Source organism: Oryx dammah, unplaced genomic scaffold (genome assembly GCF_014754425.2).
Source record: "Oryx dammah isolate SB20612 unplaced genomic scaffold, SCBI_Odam_1.1 HiC_scaffold_16, whole genome shotgun sequence".
Classification (NCBI taxonomy): Eukaryota; Metazoa; Chordata; class Mammalia; order Artiodactyla; family Bovidae; genus Oryx; species Oryx dammah.
The window spans coordinates 21,628,978-21,648,375 of record NW_024070200.1 but is presented as its reverse complement, the minus strand read 5'-3'; the positions used below and the strand labels follow the sequence as shown (position 1 = coordinate 21,648,375).

General features: G+C 36.7%; 1 protein-coding gene across 1 annotated transcript in view; it reads left to right on the top strand.

Moving 5' to 3' along the window:
• Nucleotides 1-19,398, top strand: part of TTC6 (tetratricopeptide repeat domain 6) — a 205,036-nt gene that overhangs the window by 87,404 nt on the left and 98,234 nt on the right. Inside the window, exons 8-10 of the mRNA XM_040257100.1 lie at nt 9,521-9,625; nt 16,483-16,575; nt 19,125-19,199. Coding sequence (XP_040113034.1) covers nt 9,521-9,625; nt 16,483-16,575; nt 19,125-19,199 — 273 coding nt within the window. The remainder of the gene's footprint in view (nt 1-9,520; nt 9,626-16,482; nt 16,576-19,124; nt 19,200-19,398) is intronic.

The window sequence follows — 19,398 nt, the reverse complement described above, 5'->3', positions numbered from 1 at the left end:
GAGATCCAACCAGTCCATTCTGAAGGAGATCAGCCCTGGGATTTCTTTGGAAGGAATGATGCTAAAGCTGAAACTCCAGTACTTTGGCCACCTCATGCGAAGAGCTGACTCATTGGAAAAGACTCTGATGCTGGGAGGGATCGGGGGCAGGAGGAGGAGGGGATGACCGAGGATGAGATGGCTGGATGGCATCGCTGACTCGATGGACGTGAGTCTGAGTGAACTCTGGGAGTTGGTGATGGACAGGGAGGCCTGGCGTGCTGTGGATCACACAGGGATCCTGGACTTGCATCCCCACCTAGTAGTAATGAGCCACTTCTCTCCCTCCCAAATGTGGTGGTATCAGAGGAGGCCCAGCAGACTGTCAGCTGGAACAGAAGGTTTAAATAAGATCCAGAATCTCATAGCAAAGTATCCGAAGTTCAATCAAAAATTACTAATTCATCCCAAGAACTAGGAAAGTCTCAAACTGAATATAAGAAGGTAATCAATAGATGCTATCATTTAGATGATAGAAATGTTAGAATTGTCTGACAATGATTTTAAAGCCATCATCCTAAATATGCTTCAGTGATAATTATGAACACACTTGAAAAAAATTTTTTAAAAATAGGAAGATTTAGAAAGGAAATAGAAGGTCTTAGTAAAAATCATTGAAGATAGTAAAGAAACCGAAGACATTTTAGAATTGAAAAAATATAATAACCAAAGTAAAATGCTTGGCAGATGGGCTCAAAAGTAGAATGGAGGAGATAAGAAGTGAAGTTAAAGATAAAATAGTAGAATTTATCCAGTCTGAGCAACCAAGAGAAATAGACTAAAGAAAAAAAAAAATTAACAGATCTTCAGGAGTCTGTTAGTTGTGGGACTAAAGTAAACGATCTGACATTTGTGTTATCACAGTCCTGGAAGGAGAAGAAAAAGAAGAGGGGTGACTGAAAATGTTTAGGAAGAAATAATGACTGGAAACTTCCCCATTTTAGTGAGACTTAAACCTGCATATTCAGGAAGCTGAGCAAACTCCAAGCAGGAAAAGTCCACCAAGTCACTTAATAGTCAAACTTCTGAAAACTAATGACAAAGAAAAGAATCTTGAAAGCAGCAAGAGAGAAACCATATGTTACCTACAGGAGAAAAACAGTTGAGTGATAATGGATTTCTCATCAGAAACCATGGAGCCCAGAAATAAATGGCAGGACATTTTTCAAATGCTGAAAGGAAAGAATGGTATGCCCTGAGTCTTATATATCCAGAGAAGATACCCTTCAGGAATGAAGGGGAATCCAGACGTTTCCAGGTGACAGGAAAGTAAGAGAATTTGTCACCCAACAGACTTACCCTGAAAGAAAGTCTGGAGCATGTTCTTAAATGATGAAAGATGAAATCAGACTATCTAGAAGGAACAAAAACAAGTAAAGCAAAAATGTGAGTGAATGAAATAAAAAATTTTCCTCCTCGTTTTGAGTTTTCTAAATTCTGTCTGTCAATTGAAGCAAAAATTACCATACCGTTAAATGTATACAGAAGAAATGTTTAAGAACCCACTCCAGTATTCTTGCCTGGAAAATTCCATGGACGGAGGAGCCTGGTAGGCTACAGTCCATGGGATCACAAAGAGTCAGACACGACTGAGTGACTTCAATGTCAAAAAAAAAATGTATTATAAATAGAGAAAGGAGACATAAAAGAAGGTAGAGTGCAGACATCAGTAGACTTTGATAAGTCTATGATAAGTCTTTGATAAGTTATGTTTATATAACGTAACACCTAGAGGAAGACTAAAAATCTATAAGAGGCATATTCATAAACACCACAGATAAATAAAAGTGGAATTCTAAAATATGTCCATGTAAAAGGAAAGCAGGGGAAAGAAAACAGAGAAACCAGAGAGAACAAGCAGAAAACAAAAAATGAAATGACAGATGAAATCCCTAACTTAAATACATTATTGGTCTAAATACACCAATTAAGTGACAGGGAATGCAGAGCGGATTAAAAGAAATGACCCAGCTATTTACTATCTGCAAGTAACTGACTTCATATAGAATGATTTAGAGAGGCTGCAAGTAAAAGAATAAAACAGATAAGTCATACCAACATTAATCAAGGAGACGTAGGAGTGACTATGTTAATATCAGATAAAGTAGACCTCTCAGCAAAGACAGTTGCTAGAGACAGAGAAGGGGATTACATTATGACAAAAATTCAACCTGCCAGGAAGACATAGTAGTCTTAAAAAGCGTGTGCACAAAACAGCAGAATTATAAAACATGTGAAGCAAAAGCTGGTGAACTCAAAGGAGAAATAGGCAATTTCACAATTACGATTGGAGACTTCAATGCTCCTCTCTAAATAGTTGGTGGAACACTAGACTCAGTAGGGATACAGAAAAATCAATGACTCTACCAACTAACAGGATCTAATTGAAATGTACAGACCACTACACCAAAACAGAGCAGAATACTTATTCTTTTCGAGTTCCTGCAGAAGATATACCAAGATAAATCCATAATGAAATCAAACTAGATATCAATAACATAGATAACATAAAAGTCTCCAAACTGTTGGAGTCTAGACAATACAGGTATAATTAATTCATGGGTTAAGGAGGGTGTCTCAAGGGATTTAAAAAGTACTTTGAAAACCAATTAAACTGAATTAAAATGAAAATGTAACATATCATCATTTGTGGAACAGAGATAATGCCAATAGGGAAAATTATAACACAAAATGCTTGCAATTAAAAAAGAGAAGTCTCAAATCAATAGTTTAAGCTCCCCTTGCAAGAACCTAGGAAAAAAAGAGCCAAAAGCAGCCAGAAACCACTGAAGTTGGAAACACGAAAACAATAGGGAAAAATCACTGAGACAGACTAGTTCTTACAAAAAATTGATCTCTACAAAGCTGACACGAAACAGAAAAGACACAAATTACTAATATTAGAAATGAAACAGATATCACTGCAGACCCTACAGACATCAAAAGACTAGTAAGGCAGTACAATAAGCAACTCCAGTTGTTACTATAAGCAATTTATATAAGCAATTCCAGTATTCTTGCCTCAAGAACCCCATGAACAGTACAAACAACTCTACACACATAAATTTGACAACTTAGACAAAATAGAGCAGTTCCTCAAAAAACACAGACTGCTACAACTCACTCAATATGAAATATTAATAGATAATTTGAATAGCTCTATAATGTTAAGGAAAGTAAAGGCCTACAAAACTCCCTTCTCAGACCCCTGAAATAGTTTGACAGTTAAAAAATCAAAATAAACATGCAACTATCAGTACTATTAAGCATGTTGCAGAATGAATACATAAACTATAAGGATAAATCTTCAGGGAATTATGCTGGAAAAAACCAACTCCAAAATATTACACACTGGATGGTATTCTTATATAATGTTCAGGAAATGACAAAACTACAGAAATGCAGAACAGATTCGGGTTTTCCAGGGTTTCAGGATGAGGGGGTGGGAATGAGTGGAGTGTGTTTATAAAAGACAACGTGGGATCACTTATGGTGATGAAAATGTTCTGTATCTTAACTATATCAATGTCAGTATTTTGTTTGTGATTCTGTACCACAGTTTTGTAAGATGTTACCTTTGAGGTAAACTGGGTAAAAGATAGTCTCTGTATTATTTCTTAAAACTGCATGTGAATTTATAATTAGCTTAAAAATTTAATAAAAATTATGGTTGTTGGACCAGTGCCAAAAAATTAAATTTAGTTAAAAAGAATGTGTATTAAATGATCATTTGTACAGCTAAAAATGTTTGTTGCATTTGAAATCTGAAACCATTGGGTCTTTAGTATGAATGTGGTTATTACATTGGGTTGTAATATACATAGTAACCTTAGGGGCTGTGCAGGTGCTGTTTAATTAATCTAGCTTGCTTTATGAAGTGAAGTCGCTCAGTCGGGTCCGACTCTTTGCGACCCCATGGACTGTAGCCTACCGGGCTCTTCTGCCCATGGGATTTTCCAGGCAATAGTCCTGGAGTGGATTGCCATTTAGCTTGCGTTACAGTTGTGTGTATGTATGTATGTTAGTCACTAAGTCGTGTCTGACTCTTTGCGACCCCATGGACTGTAGCCCACCGGGCTCCTCTGTCCATGGAATTCTCCAGGCTAGCATATTGAAGTGGGTTGCCATTCCTGTCTCCAGGAGATCTTCCCAACCCAGGGACTGAACCTGGGCCTCCTAAACAGTAGGCAGATTATTTACCATCTGAGCTACCAGGGAAGCCCTGCTGTATAATTACTAAATTATAGTTAGTAATTCAATTTGCTGTGCAATCAAGTTCTAACAGGCACCAATCTAGCTGCTTCTGTTTTCCTGATTTTCTCTTAGAACGTTCTGAGGATTGTTGGGGAAACCAGTATGCCATGATGAGTATTTCTTTGCTAGTTTAATTTGACAAATCTCTCCTGAGAGTGCATGGGTGCTTTTCCTTGAGAGCAAAATAGTGCTGTTTAGTGATAGATTTTTCTTCCTTCCCATTTAGAGGCTTGTATCTTACTTTCTTCTAGGGGAATAATTTTATTCTAGATGCTCAAGCTGCTGAAAGTCTTATCTACTACAAGGAAAGGTTTACCACATTGTATGTGATATATCATTTGAATATCTGAAATCTTAATTTCTAGGTGATCTTTGGAAGAAGAATTTTCAACTGATTTTGGAAGAGTTTTTTCATCTTTTATCAAGGAATTCCTGGCTCTAGGTCTATACAACATAAAGGGATGCAGTGTGTCCACCAAAACAGAGGATGCGTGAGATGGAAACAATTTTGAATTTCTATGGTAGACAAATGAACATAGCATCTGAAAAAATCTACCTTTCTCTAAATAAATACTCTGTTGGTAGAGAAGAAATGTGATCTAGTTGAGAAATAAAAGTGGTGAAGACTCAGTATCAGCTTATAATTGTGAATCTTTATTTACTGTGTTTGGGTCTTTGGATATTACTCTAAAAGTCTGTGTAACAGCCATGCTCCAGGAGATGGTGGCTGTAAAGGTTTCACGCTGCTGCTGCTTAGTCGCTTCAGATGTGTCTGGCTCTGTGCATCCCTATGGACTGCAGCCTAGCAAGCTTCTCTGTCCATGGGGTTCTCTAGGCAAGAGTACTAGAGTGGGTTGCCACGTCCTCCTCCAGGGGATCTTCCTGACCCAGGGATCGAATCCGGGTCTCCTGCATTGCAGGCAGAGTCTTCTGCTTAGCCACCAGGGAATTCTGTTAAGATTTCATGGGTGTGTGTGTGTTTAGTCGCTCAGTTGTGTCCAATTCTTTGTGACTCCACAGACTCCACCACGGAGTCTTTGTGACTCCATGGACTAGCTTGCCAGTCTCCTCTGTCCATGGAATTCTCCAGGCAAGAATACTGGAGTGGGTAACCATTCCCTTTTCCAGGGGATTTTCCTGACCCAGGGATTGAACTGTGGTCTCCTGTATTGCAGGCAAATTCTTTACCACCGGAGCTACCAGGGAAGCCACAAATCTTGTTGGGGAAAATGTTTGGTCCAATTAAGTATTACTCAGAGTTAGTGAAAGTTAAGGTAAACATAATTACCTGGAATACCATGGACTCAAACAGCTATAATTTTAAAAACTCACAATTCTTCAAATCTTGTCATGAATGCCTGATTAATTTTTTCACTTCCAACTATTAAAAATTTTTTCTTTTATTGTTTATTATTATTATTTTATTGATAGTAGACTGTATTTTTTAGAATAGTTTTAGACTTCCAGAAAAATTACAAAGACAGTATGGAGATTTCCCACTCTGTTCCCCCTATTATTATATTAATACAATAATGATGGGTAAATAGTGGTCTCCAAAAGATACATGCTCAGTTGCTCAGTTGTGTCTGACACTCTGTGACACCATAGACCATAGCCCACCAGGCTTCCTGTCCATGGAATTCTCCAGGCAAGAATACTGGAGTGGGTTGCCATTTCCCTCTCCACACCCAAAAGATATATCCAGATCCTAACCCACGATATCTGTGAATGTGACCTTATTTGGAAATAGAGTCTTTACAGATGTAATTAAGAATCTTGGAATGAGATCATCTTGGATTTAGGGTAAGCTGTACGTGTCTAAATTCAATATGACTGTCCTTAAAAGAGCTGAAAACCCTGTGAACACATAGACACACAGGGAAGAATGCCATGAGCTGATAGAAGCAAATTGGAGCAATGCCGCTGCAAGCCAAGGAATGCCAGGGGTGGCTGGCAGCCACTAGAAGCTAGGAAGGGGCAAGGTAGAATTCTCTATAGCATTCAGAGGGAGCATAGCCCTCCCAACATTTTGATTTTGGGCTTCTTATTTCCAGAACTCAGATAATTAATTTCTGTTGTTTTAAGCCATCCAGTGGTAATTTGTTACAGTAGCCCTAGAAAACTACCAGTACATCTGACAGCTGTATGATACATTTGTTCAAACCAATGAACCAATATTTATACTTTATCATTAATTAAGATCCATGCTTCATTTGGATTTCCTTCAGTCAGTTCAGTCAGTTCAGTTCAGTCGCTCAGTCATGTCCGACTCTTTGCGACCCCATGAATCGCAGCACGCCAGGCCTCCCTGTCCATCACCAACTCCCGGAGTTCACTCAGATTCACGTCCATCGAGTCGATGATGCCATCCAACCACCTCATCCTCTGTCGTCCCCTTCTCCTCCTGCCCCCCATCCCTCCCAGCATCAAGGTAATGCCCTTTTTCTGTTCCAGGATAGAAGTGGATACCACATTACATGTAGTTGCCATGTCTCCTGAGGCTTCTCTCAGCTGTGATAGTTTCTGGGACTTCCTTATTTTGATGACCTCGACAGTTTGGGGGAGTACTGTCAGGCATTTTGTAGACTATTCCCCAAATATCTATGTTTTATTTGGCTGCCTCTGGTCTTAGTGATATTGTACGGCCTTAGTTGCTCTGTCGCATATGGGATCTTAGTTCCTCAGCCAGCATCCCCTGCGTTGCGAGGTGATTCTTAACCACTGGACCACTAGCAAAGTCTCACATGATGTTCTTTTTGATTTGATTGTGTGTTATGTGATTTTGGGAGGAAGACCACTGAGGTAAGGTGCCATTTTCACCATATCATATCCAGAGTACATATTACCAATGTGACTTACCATTGTTGATGTTGACCTTAATTGTCCGGCTGAGGCAGTGTCTGCCAGATTTCTTCACCGTGAAGTTTTTCTTTTTTGCTCCCTTTCCATACTGTAGTCTGGAAAGAAGTTGCTATATATAGCCCACACTTAAGAAATGTAGAGCCATGCTTCATCTCCTTGAGGGCAGATTATCTATAAAAACTAATTTGAATTCACCCAGACAGGATGTCTCTTCTTCCCATTTATTTATTCAATCACTTGCTTATATCAGTAAGACTCATAGATGTTTATACTTTGAGTTGCGGTCAGTCGCTTCGGTCGTGTCTGATCCTTTGCAACCCTGTGGATTGTAGCCCACCAGGCTCCTCTGTTCATGGGATTCACCAGGAAAGAATGCTGGAGTTGCGTTACCATGCCATTCTGCAGGGGGTCTTCTCCACTCAAGGACTGAACCAGTGTATCCTGAGTCTCCTCCACTGCAGGCAAATTCTTTACTGCTGAGCCACTTGGGAAGCCCGAGTTATACTCTAATACTATTTATTATTATTTTGCTAAGACTGAGCTTTGGTCATTGAGAGCTCCTTCAGTTGTCTCCTATGTCCCTTTGACAGACCCTATCACTGCGGAATTTTTTTTAACATTTAATTACTGGCCCGAGTTCGATCCCTGGGTCAGGAAGATCCCCTGGAGAAAGAAATGGAAACCCACTCCAGTATTCTTGCCTGGAGAATCCCATGGACAGAGGAGCTTGGTAGGCTACAGCCCACGGGGTCACAAAGAGTCAGACACGACTAAGTGACTTCATTTCACTTTCACTTTCACTGGCAGTACTGATGTTCCGGGCTCATCTTGCTTATTTCCTGTGCCAGGCCACAGAATCAGCCATTTCTACAGGAAGTCTCAGTTCCCTTAATTGGAGAATGTAATTAGAAACTAAGATCTGGCCTTTGGATGTGCTTATCACCACCAGGTCTCTGTTGCTTCTAGGCCTTCTCAGCTCACACAAATACATGTCTGTATTCTAACTCCTTCCTATAAATACACATATTTTAATATACATAATAAATTTAATGAATGCATATAATGTGATATTTCTATACGTAACCATCTTTGTCTAACTTAAGCTATTCATGAGTTCATACTGATGTCTCCACCTCTAATTCACAGCCACATGGATCATTCTAACCTCCTCCCCTGCTTAATCTTTAAACTCCCAATAGTTAGTGACAAACCTGGTTGCCCCCACACTCCATCCATTTACCTAGTTATTCAATTCCAGTATAGAAATATCAGAATTATTTACCCATATTCTTGTGGAAAATAACCTTATCAACTAAAGTGTAGTACTGTGTACAGTTTCTTTTGCCTTTAGTGTTATATACTTTACTCATTTCCAAAGTTAACTAAATTCAGCAATTTTTTTCTTCCCCCTTGTATTGAGATTGTTTCATATATTTATAATAGATTGTTTTGTTATATTCCACTTTTCATTGTGGGATTCCTCTTGACCTCCCCAATAATTTTTAAAAAACTTTTATTTGGAAAAAGTTAAATACAGAAACCAAACTAATGAACACATGACTACATGTGTATTTGTAATTAACATTTTGTCATACTTGTTTCAGTTTTTTAAAAAAGACCTTTAAATGACAGATTAAGTCCTCTTGTATTTCTTAATTCCATTTCTCTTCCTTTTTACCCAAGGACGGTTACTGTTACAATTGTGTTTTTTTTTTTTTCCCGACTCCATGATTTTTTACATTATTAGGTGTACTTGTGACCCTAAACAATAAATCCTGTAGTTCTGTGTGTTCTAGGAACATTTATATAAATGACATGACTTTGTAGGTATCTTTCTAAATCATGCTTATTTTACTGTTAAACAGTATGCTACTAAGATCCATCTATGGTTGATAATGTTTGTGCTGGAATGTCTTTACAGTGTTTAGTTAAATGAATGTACTACATTTTGTTCATCTACTTATTAATTGACATTTAGATTGGGCTATGATTTTGCTGTTTCATATGCTGTATCAACATCCTTGCACATATCTCCTCATGCATATGTGAAAGAATTTCCTTAGACTATATAGCTAGGAGTGAAATTGTTGGATCGTGTGGCATGTACATTTTCTGTTTTCTTAGAAATGACCAGTTTGCCTCCAGTGTGATTTTACTAGTTTCCCACATCACTTGAAACTGCTGACTTTTTATTTTTGCTAATCTTATAGGTATGATCGATTGTCTTTCCCAGATTTTCAGAGACTGTGGAACCAATCAGTCACCTCATTTTCTCAGGAACTAGAACTAATTTTGATAGAAGCTTGAGTGTTTATCCTAGGGGCTATTTATTAGTTTCTAATAGCCTTTTATGTTATTTTCAAAGGTGTCTGCTTATCCAGGAGTTACAAAGTTGTTTTGGAATCTAACTTCACCCAAATTCTCTGTTCCAGTATCTGTCATGAAGGAAACCGTATATCCAAAATATGAGGTAAAATGCAGAATGACTTTTCTGTATTGTTGTTTACTAATTAAACTGTATAATTAATTATGATATTAAATTTTACTGGATGTTATTATGCAAATTGTCATTAAAGACTGCAATAACTGAATGACTGGATGGCACTATAGAAAGTATGCATATAATAATTATTATGTATATTATATGTGTGTACATATATATTCATATACTTATAAGCTTATAACTATTGTATACTTATACATGTACACTTACAGGTATATTTCTAAGAAAACAGTTGGACTTATCCATGTTACTTTAGCTAGTCTTTTCATTCTGAAAGAATTATTTGACTGACTAGGTATAAAGCATCTTGGGCTGTTTAGAAGATCTTTATGATATGCTCATTTGCTTTTAAAAGTGAATTTTTTGTTATTGTTTAAAGAAGTTTAAAACTACCTAATACAATTATTAATCCATTTTCTTCTTCCCTTAAGATGTTTCACATATTATGTCACACTGATTATTTTAAAGGGCTTCCCTGTGAGCTCAGATGGTAAAGAATCTGCCTGCAATGCAGGATACCCGGCTTGGGAAGATCCCCTGGGGAAGCAAATGGCAACCCACTCCAGTATTCCTGCCTGGAGAATTCCGTGGACAGAGGAGCCTGGTGGGCTACAGTCCATGGAGTCTCAAAGTAGAAAAATCAAGAGAGGAAAACTAAAATAGTCTATTATTTTTCTCCCTCAAGACAATTACTGTCCACTTTTTGGTCCACTTTCTTTCATTGTTAAAAGTTCTTTTTCTTCCTCCTCCTCTTCCTTTTTTTCTTCTTTCCCCCTTTTCTTCTTCCTACTTATATTTTTCTCTTAAAATAATTCTGTGATGAACATCATTGGGCACAAAGTTTTAATGGTATTTAGAATTATTTTATTTGCATAGGATCCTAGATAGATTACTGATAACACATATATGAGAAAAAAAATAAGACAAAAAAGTTAATCATAGGGAAAGAACAACCAGGGTAATAGCATAAGTCAGACATGAAGAAATTCTGTCCGTATATGCCTTTGCTTGAAATGGGGTTATCAGCATCAGTGTTGGTGTTGAAACATCTTTACATTCCTTGCATTACTTGATTATGATATATTATTTTTAAATATTATATTGAATTCTGTTAGGCAATATTTTATTGTTTTTTTAAAATATATACTAAGTGAAATGTATATGTAGTGTAGTTTTTTGTTGGACTCTTATCAAGGTTATTCTTGCTTTATAAAGTTAATTGGTTAGCATTTCTTTTTTTTAATATTCTGGAATTGAAAGAACATAGGAATAATCTTGAAAGTGTGGAAGAATCCACTGTCTAGGAACATTTGAGCTATTTGGGAAGATAACTTTTGATGATTAGAACCTTTTGTTTTCTAATTCTTGGGTTACTCATGCTTAATATTTTTTCTCAAGTCAATTGGTAACATATATTCTTACAAAAAGCCATCTATTCAGTTGAAATTTATAAGTTTATATGCAGAGTTTGTATACAGTCTCTCTTTAGTTTTAATCTCCATTTCTAAAGTTGGATTATTTTCTTTATCATTTCTAATGATATTTGGGGAATTTTTTTCCCTAGAATAAATTTTCTAGAAGTTAATTTAGTATTTTTTTTCAGGGATCTTTTTTCATTTATTTTCAAGTACAGATGCTTTATTTTCTACTCATCGAATTGCTCTACTCACACTAGTGTAAAACCATCCATTTAATTTTTTTTTAGCAAGGTTTTTGATGTATGATTATGGGCTTCTCTGGTGGCTCAAAGGTAAAGAAAGAATCTGCCTGACAGTGCAGGAGACATGTGTTCGATCCCTGACTAGGGAAGATTCCCTGGAGAAAGAAATGGCAACCCACTCCAGTATCCTTGCCTGGAAAATCCCATGAACTGAGGAGCCCGGTGGGCGACAGTCCATAGGGTCAGGCATGACAGCGACTAAGCAACAATGTCTGAAACACTGTGCTGTACATTTGAAACTAACACAACATTGTAAATCTACACTTCAGTTTAAGAATAAAAATCTCTCTTCCCCTTCCACAGTTGTTGAATCATGGTCTGAAGGCAACCCCTGCCTACTGCTCCTTCTCTCTTTATCCTCCGTTGGTAGCATCTGCTTCTAACTGAACTGACACAATAGAGGAATCTGTGATATTAGTATAGTGTTATCTAAACTGTGTGTTTATAAAGCATGGACACATATTTTTCTGTCTTTGTGTGTATAAACGTATGAATATAGGGAACTGAGAGTAGGCAGAATTGTCCAAACAGAAGTAAAAATTTCAGCAATTTTAAGAAGTTTGGTTAGAACTGTTGAAAATGGAGTAACACATTACAAAGCTAGTTCAAAAATAAATTGCTCTTGGTGATTGTTCAAATCCAGTGACCAGAAGGACAAAGATCCAACAGGACTTTCTGGTACAGAAAGAGGGCCCAGGACACTTTCCATTCACTAGAACTGGAATCAGACCTTTGCTCAAAGACTGTTGGTTCCTTTGAATGGGAAATTCATTTAGATACAAAGATCTGTGTGCCTCATTTTTTAAAAGCAAATTTTACCTATTTACATATATTATGGTTATTGGTGTTTTTTGTTTTATCCTGCCATTTGATTTTTGTTTTTTATAGATGCTGCCTTTTTTTTTTTAATTTGGACAAACTAAGCAATTTACACAATCATTCTAAAAAACAGATACTTCCATTATAAAATGAAGAATTTACAAAGTCTTAACAGTTAGCAGTATCCCAGAGATCAAAGTGAAACTTATTTGTACAATGACAATTTGGTACTGGTTACATAGCAAATTTGCCAAAATGTTGCAGTCCCCTTCTTTGCTTGCAAATTCATAAGCTAGATATTGCCTTTTGTTTGTTTTATATTCTCTTTTTTATTTCTTTTCTTAAATTTGTCTTTTTTTGTTATTCCTTTTAAAAAAATTTCAGTGTTCTGAGTATAACATATTCTGATTTTATTTTTATTTTAACTACTTGGATAAATTGTATTTTATCATCCCTGTTTTGGAAGTTATATATATTGTTTCTTATTCCTATGGTGGTCTCCCTAGAACATACATGTTTAACTTATCAATATCTAATATTAATCAATACCTGTATACTCTTCCAGGAAACTGCAATTATTTGAAAACTTGTTATTCCATTTACCCTTTCTTGATTTAATGTGCTCTTACTTTGATACATTTTTAGCTCCTTATCTTTTAAAATTCAGAAGACGTTCTTATCATTTTATGCAATAGATTTTTACCCATGAATTTATCTCTCTCTTTTTTCCTTTCTACTTTTCGAGCATCTCAGACCTTTCTATCTGGAATCATTTTGCCTTCTGCTAGAATATATCTTTTAGAATTTGCTTTAAGGGAAGTAGGAGGTCTACAGTTGGTAAAAATTCTGTTTTTTCTTTGTTTTAAATGCCTTTATATTACTTCATGCTTGAGGGATATTTTACTTTGTGACAATATTATTGCAGATACTTATTTTTAGCACACTAAGGATGTCTCACAGTTTTCTGGTATCTATTATTGCTATTGAGAATTGATTCTTAAATATGAACCCTTTGAAGGTTCTTCAATAAAAAATCAAAGAACCCTTTGATAATAAATTCTCTGCCTCCTCCCTTTTACTTTTAAGCTGTTCTTTTTTCTTCCATGCAGTTTCAGTATGGTGTGTCTAGTTGCAGATTTCTTCTTATTTATTATATTTTGGAATGACTGGGATCTTTGAATCTGTGGTTTGATATCTTTCATCAGCTATGGAAATTTTTTAGTTACTATTTCTTCACATTTTGCCTCTGTCTATTCTGTCCTTCATTTTCTGGGCCTTTAATAACATGTATTAACTACTTTTTTTCCCCCTTGATACTGGATCCTATACAATTTCTTCTGATCTGTCATATAGTTCAGGTTCATAAATTCTTCAGTTGTGTCTAATAATACCGTTTAACTTGTTCTCTGCATGTTTAAATTAGGTTTTATATTCTTTTTAGAATTTATCTGTTTTCTCTTTTACATTCTGGTGTTTTGTATTTTTGTATACTTGTCTTCAAATGTTTATCATTGTATTTAGAACATTATTTTTAGTAAATATTTGAGACCTAGAATGGCAGTTCTTCCTCTAGAGAAAATTTTTTGTCAGAACCTGATATCTGTACTGTTCAACCTAAAATTGAGGTTGAGGCTTGAGTTTCTTTGAACAACTGTGTACAGAGCCTAGGCTGCAAGTCTACACAAATGTTGATTTATATCCATTCGTTCCTAATCTTAGGGTATAACCCTGTAATATCCTTGTAGCCTTCAGTTCAGTTCAGTTCAGTCGCTCAGTCATGTCTGATTCTTTGCGACCCCATGAATCACAGCACGCCAGGCCTCCCTGTCCATCACCAATTCCCGGAGTTCACTCAAACTCATGTCCATTGAGTCGGTGATGCCATCCAGCCATCTCATCCTCTGTCATCCCTTTCTCCTCCTGCTCCCAGTCCCTCCCAGCATCAGAGTCTTTTCCAATGAGTCAACTCTTTGCATGAGGTGGCCAAAGTACTGGAGTTTCAGCTTTAGCATCAGTCCTTCCAATGAATACCCAGGACTGATCTCCTTTAGGATGGACTGGTTGGATCTCCTTGCAGTCCAAGGGACTCTCAAGAGTCTTCTCCAACACCACAGTTCAAAAGCATCAATTCTTCGGCACTCAGCTTTCTTCACAGTCCAACTCTCACATCCATACATGACCTCTGGAAAAATCATAGCCTTGACTAGATGGACCTTCGTTGGCAAAGTAATATCTCTGCTTTTCAATATGCTATCTAGGTTGGTCATAACTTTCCTTCCAAAGAGTAAACGTCTTTTAATTTCATGGCTGCAGTCACCATCTGCAGTGATTTTGGAGCCCAAAGCCTTGGATACCTGTATATTATATATATATATAAAATCAGTTTCCACACTTCAGCTAGACTCTGGGCTTGCCTGTCTGTCACCCTTGCCCCTTAAAGTTGCACATATGCAGCTCAGATTTGTAACTGTTTTGGCAAACATTTTTGAACAAAAGCATCTTTGAATACTGGGTTTACCTTTTCAGGTTTTTGGATTTTTCCTATATTTTTTGCCCAGTATCTCTTCATCATATTATTAGCTCTGATGCTTTGAAGATTATCTTTGTCATAATACACGCTTTCTAGTTGTTTTCAGAAGAATTGTTTGTTGTTGTTCATTGTTCAATCTCTAAGTTGTGTTCAACTCTTTGTGACTCCATGGACTGTAGTGTCAGAATTCCCTGTCCTTCACTATCTCCCAGAGTTTGCTAAAACTCATGTCCATTGAGTGAGTGATGCTATCCAACCATCCTCTGTTGCACCCTTCTCCTCCTGCCCTCAATCTTTCCCAGCATCAGGGTCTTTTCCAATGAGTTGGCTTTTCATGTCAGATAGCCAAGTATTGGAACTTGAGCATTAGCCCTTCCACTGAATATTCAGGGATGATTTCCTATAGAATCCACTGATTTGATCTCCTAGAATTACCTAGCCTGCCATAACTAGAAGTAGAAATCATAATTGACTTTTAAGGTAGCAAAACTGTTTCCATTTCCATCTTTATCCCAGCTTTTATTGCACACATAATAATTTTAGCAATATTCCTGTAATAGAGCAGAATTTTTACATCATATATATGTAAGCACTACTGTAATTGTCCTCTAAAGGCATGCTGGTGTGAGCAATATACTGATAGGTTCCAACATATGAACCACATTGTCTTTTTACAAAGCAGCCATTGATTGTTAGTTCTGCTGTCTTGATATTAAAAAAAGTGTTAAGGTTTTTGTCTTTGTTATTGTTAAAAGCATTCTTTTAAAATGTAATAGCTGCTATTCCTCCATATTTGAATGTTTTGTGTAAGTATATGGCCAAATAATTCAAAAATCCTTGTGCGTCACATAATTTATCTTTGAAGAATAATGATGAAAGTGACCTGGTATCTTTCTGCAATGTCCAGTAATTCTCTTACATTGCATTGTGCTATAACTACATTCCAAAAATACCACAGAGAGGATGAACAAAAATTCAATACTGATAATAACTAAAATTAACCATTGCCTTCTCTGTATCTGTTTCATTCTCAGTAATAATTACATGATACTTTAAAAAGTTCATTTTCTACTGAATAAATATTTAAAAATTTTAAAATGCTAGTTGAGATGTAAAAAGTTCATCAAACAAAGCAGCAGCATGATTTACTTCACCATGAAGCCTATGGAACTTAGGTTTTCAAGTTGTTTCTATATATCCAAATCACTGGTTACAAGATAGAGAAGTAGCACATTTAATAATAATCATAACTATTGCAGCAGTTTACGTTGCAACAATAAATATATATGTAATCTAACTGATGGATACAACTCAAACTATAAAGCATTTAAGGAAATTTTCATTCCAGTTAATATTTAGAACGTTTGCTTGTATTTGTCAGTGAATAGTCACATATTGATAATAACTCTAAATGGCATGTTTTGTTCATAATTTTGATGTTAATATACTGAAGAGATTCAACACCACTCTATGAGGTCACAGGATCATTGACTGTCCTGAGTCCAAGAATGTCAGAAATAATGTAGAAATATCGGTTTGGCTAAGGTCCAATGCCAAAGCCATATTGTGGGTTTTAGCCAAATACTAAGGCTGCAGCTGGACTTTGATCTATGTTTTTTTTTTTCTAGAATTATACTTTCCTATGTATTGCTCTTTTGGTAATAACATTTTAGTATGTAGCAACAGTAATCATAAGCTCTGAATTAAAAGTATTCTACTATATAGTTTACAACTGTTATCTTTCTTTTATCACAGAGTGCACAAACAAGCAGAATTTTAATTGAGAAATTTACATCTGAAAGCAAGGAAAGTGTCATTACTTTAAATCAGCATAGGAGAAGTTCCAGGGTAAGTATAATTTTTAGTCTAAATTATGGGTTGGTGTCTTTATCTTCCTACAGTTTTAGATATTATTTTTAGTGATTTCAGAAGTAATTTCTTGATGCTTCCTCATTCTGGGAAATGCCTAAGTGCATTCACCAGAACGTTTGCGGAGGACATATTTCCTCTTTTTCAAATATGCTGTCTTTATGATACTCAGAATATGTTATTTACTAATCAGTAGTAGGATATCTGCTGTGAGTTTTACTGAAATTCCTAGATGTCTGTTTTTTCCATCATTTGTCACTGCTTGCCCAGGTCTTAAATGATCAAAGGAACATGTTTATGAATCTTTTTACCAAATGAGAGGAGGGGATTGTTTATGGCTATGAAACAGGGTAACAGTGAATTTTCTAAGTGGTGACTAGATTTGTGCCCATGATTTTATAATCACTAAAGTGTATCTAAGTAAAATAATTAAATAATAAACACAGTTGGAGAGAAAAGAGAGCGATTGAGGGAAGATAGCTATGCAATTTATATCACTGGCTTAATAAATATCCTGAACTTTATGAGGGACAAAGAGGAAATGGTTTTATTTTTCTTTCCTTAAGGCCTCCAGCCCTCTACTCCCCTTGATGATATCTTAGGAGGCTGAGTGCCACAGAATAGAGAGTCTTATTAACCTGGGACAAATCAGATCCCTATTCTAGTCAATTACACTAGGTTTAATATGGTTCTGTGCCTCTTTCTGTATTCCCCATACAGTCAGGTGATATATTTTTTTAGGTAATGTTTCTATTTAATGTAGATCACTTTTGCTATTTTAATATAGATAACTATTTCTTATTAAATATTTGTCCTTATATATGCTTGAGCTCTTTATTTCTCATCAGTCTGAATGATATGGAGGTCATATCATTCTTGTTTTTTATCGACAGCACCTAGAACAGTGACCATCACATAAAAATTAATTGAACCAACAAATGACACTTTCTAGTTTGGAATCCATGGACTGTTGTAGTAGCATTACTTGTACCTAACCTGCCAGGTATTCCTGTTTTTAATAGCTGTTTCTAATCTAACCTCCCTGTTGCCCCTTGCAATATTCTTAGAACACAGCTGTAATTACATCACTCAATCTCAACAAACTGAATAACATCACCTATCAAAGTCAGAGTGCTTATCTAAGCCTCATAATGTGGGCTCAGCTATGTTTTCTGTCTTACCTCCCATTGTGCCTCTGCTTCCATGTAACCTCCATGTACTCTGTTCTCTGCTTGCACCAGAGTCCTTGGGGACTAACATCCCAGCGCTTTGACACTTCTCTGTGCTTGTTTAGGCTATACCATTGGCCTGGCATGTTCTCAACCCATTCTCGGTCACACAGTGAAAATGTCACTACCTTTCACAGCCTGGCCCTAATGGTACCTCTTCTAGCTGGTCAATCCAGGTTCCTTCTCATTCTGAATTGACTTCTGCCTCTCCTGTGCTCTCTTTACACCTGATTCATGCTATCCTTACAGTCATTGTTACAGCTGCTGTGAATTATAGTTACTACTTTATGTCTTTTTCCACCATCATACCTGAAACAAGTTAGTTTTTTGTACTTCCCACCCTATCTGGTGTGGTAGTACTTCCTAACTCCTTTAGTGTACTAGTTCTCATGGTAAGTAATATTTGTGTGAATGCAGCCATGAAATTGGAGAAGGAAATGGCAACCCACTCCAGTGTTCTTGCCTGGAGAATCCCAGGGATGGCGGAGCCTGGTGGGCTGCCATCTATGGGGTCGCACAGAGTCGGACACAACTGAAGTGACTTAGCAGCAGCAGCTGTGAAATTAAAAGATGCTTGCTCCTTGGAAGAAAAGTTATGACCAATCTAGACAGCATATTAAAAAGTAGAGAGATTATTTTGCCAACAAAGATCCATCTAGTCAGAGCTATGGCTTTTCCAGTAGTCATGTATGGATGTGAGAGTTGGACTATAAAGAAAGTTGAGTGCTGAAGAATTGATGTTTTTAAACTGTGGAGTTGGAGAAGACTCTTGAGAGTCCCTTAGACAGAAAGGAGATCCAACCAGTCCATCTGAAAGGAAATCAGTCCTGAATATTCATTGGAAGGACTGATGCTAAAGCTGAAACTCCAATACTTTGGCCACCTGATGTGAAGAACTGACTCATTTGAAAAGACCCTGTTGCTGGGAAAGATTGAAGGTGGGAGGGGAACGGGATCACAGAGGATGAGATGGTTGGATTCAATGGACATGAGTTTGGGTAAACTCCGGAAGTTGGTGATGGACAGGGAAGCCTGGCGTGCTGCAGTCCATGGGGTTGCAAAGAGTCAGACACGACTGAGCAACTAAACTACTCAACTGCTACTAAATTGATGGATTTTAAGTTCTGACCCTATATGTGAACATAGTGATTTCAAAATCCGTAAGAACCTGTATTTTAATTAGTATTTCTGCATTTACTCTAATTTACTCAGTTATCACTAGCCAATTGTCATCTGATATTTTAGTTTACCAAATAGTATGTAGAGTCAATGCATATTTGTCATTTGACTATTTTACAGCTTTTTTTCCTGAGAAAAGCTGCATCATTTGAAAATATCCAAAAACGTTTCAGCACACAGTCTACTCAATTAAAGGTATGATAATTTTTCAGTTTTTGTTACTGAAAGGAAATGTTCACATTTCTAGTAATAATCACCACCTATGCTTTTTGTTTGCTTTCCTAAAATAGCATGATCACTTGATTCATACAGAGTTGATTGAACTTTTGGATTTAACTGAGGATTTGGTGGCCTCTGTAAGATTGTTGTACATAGTGCCAATTTAAGGTTTTCA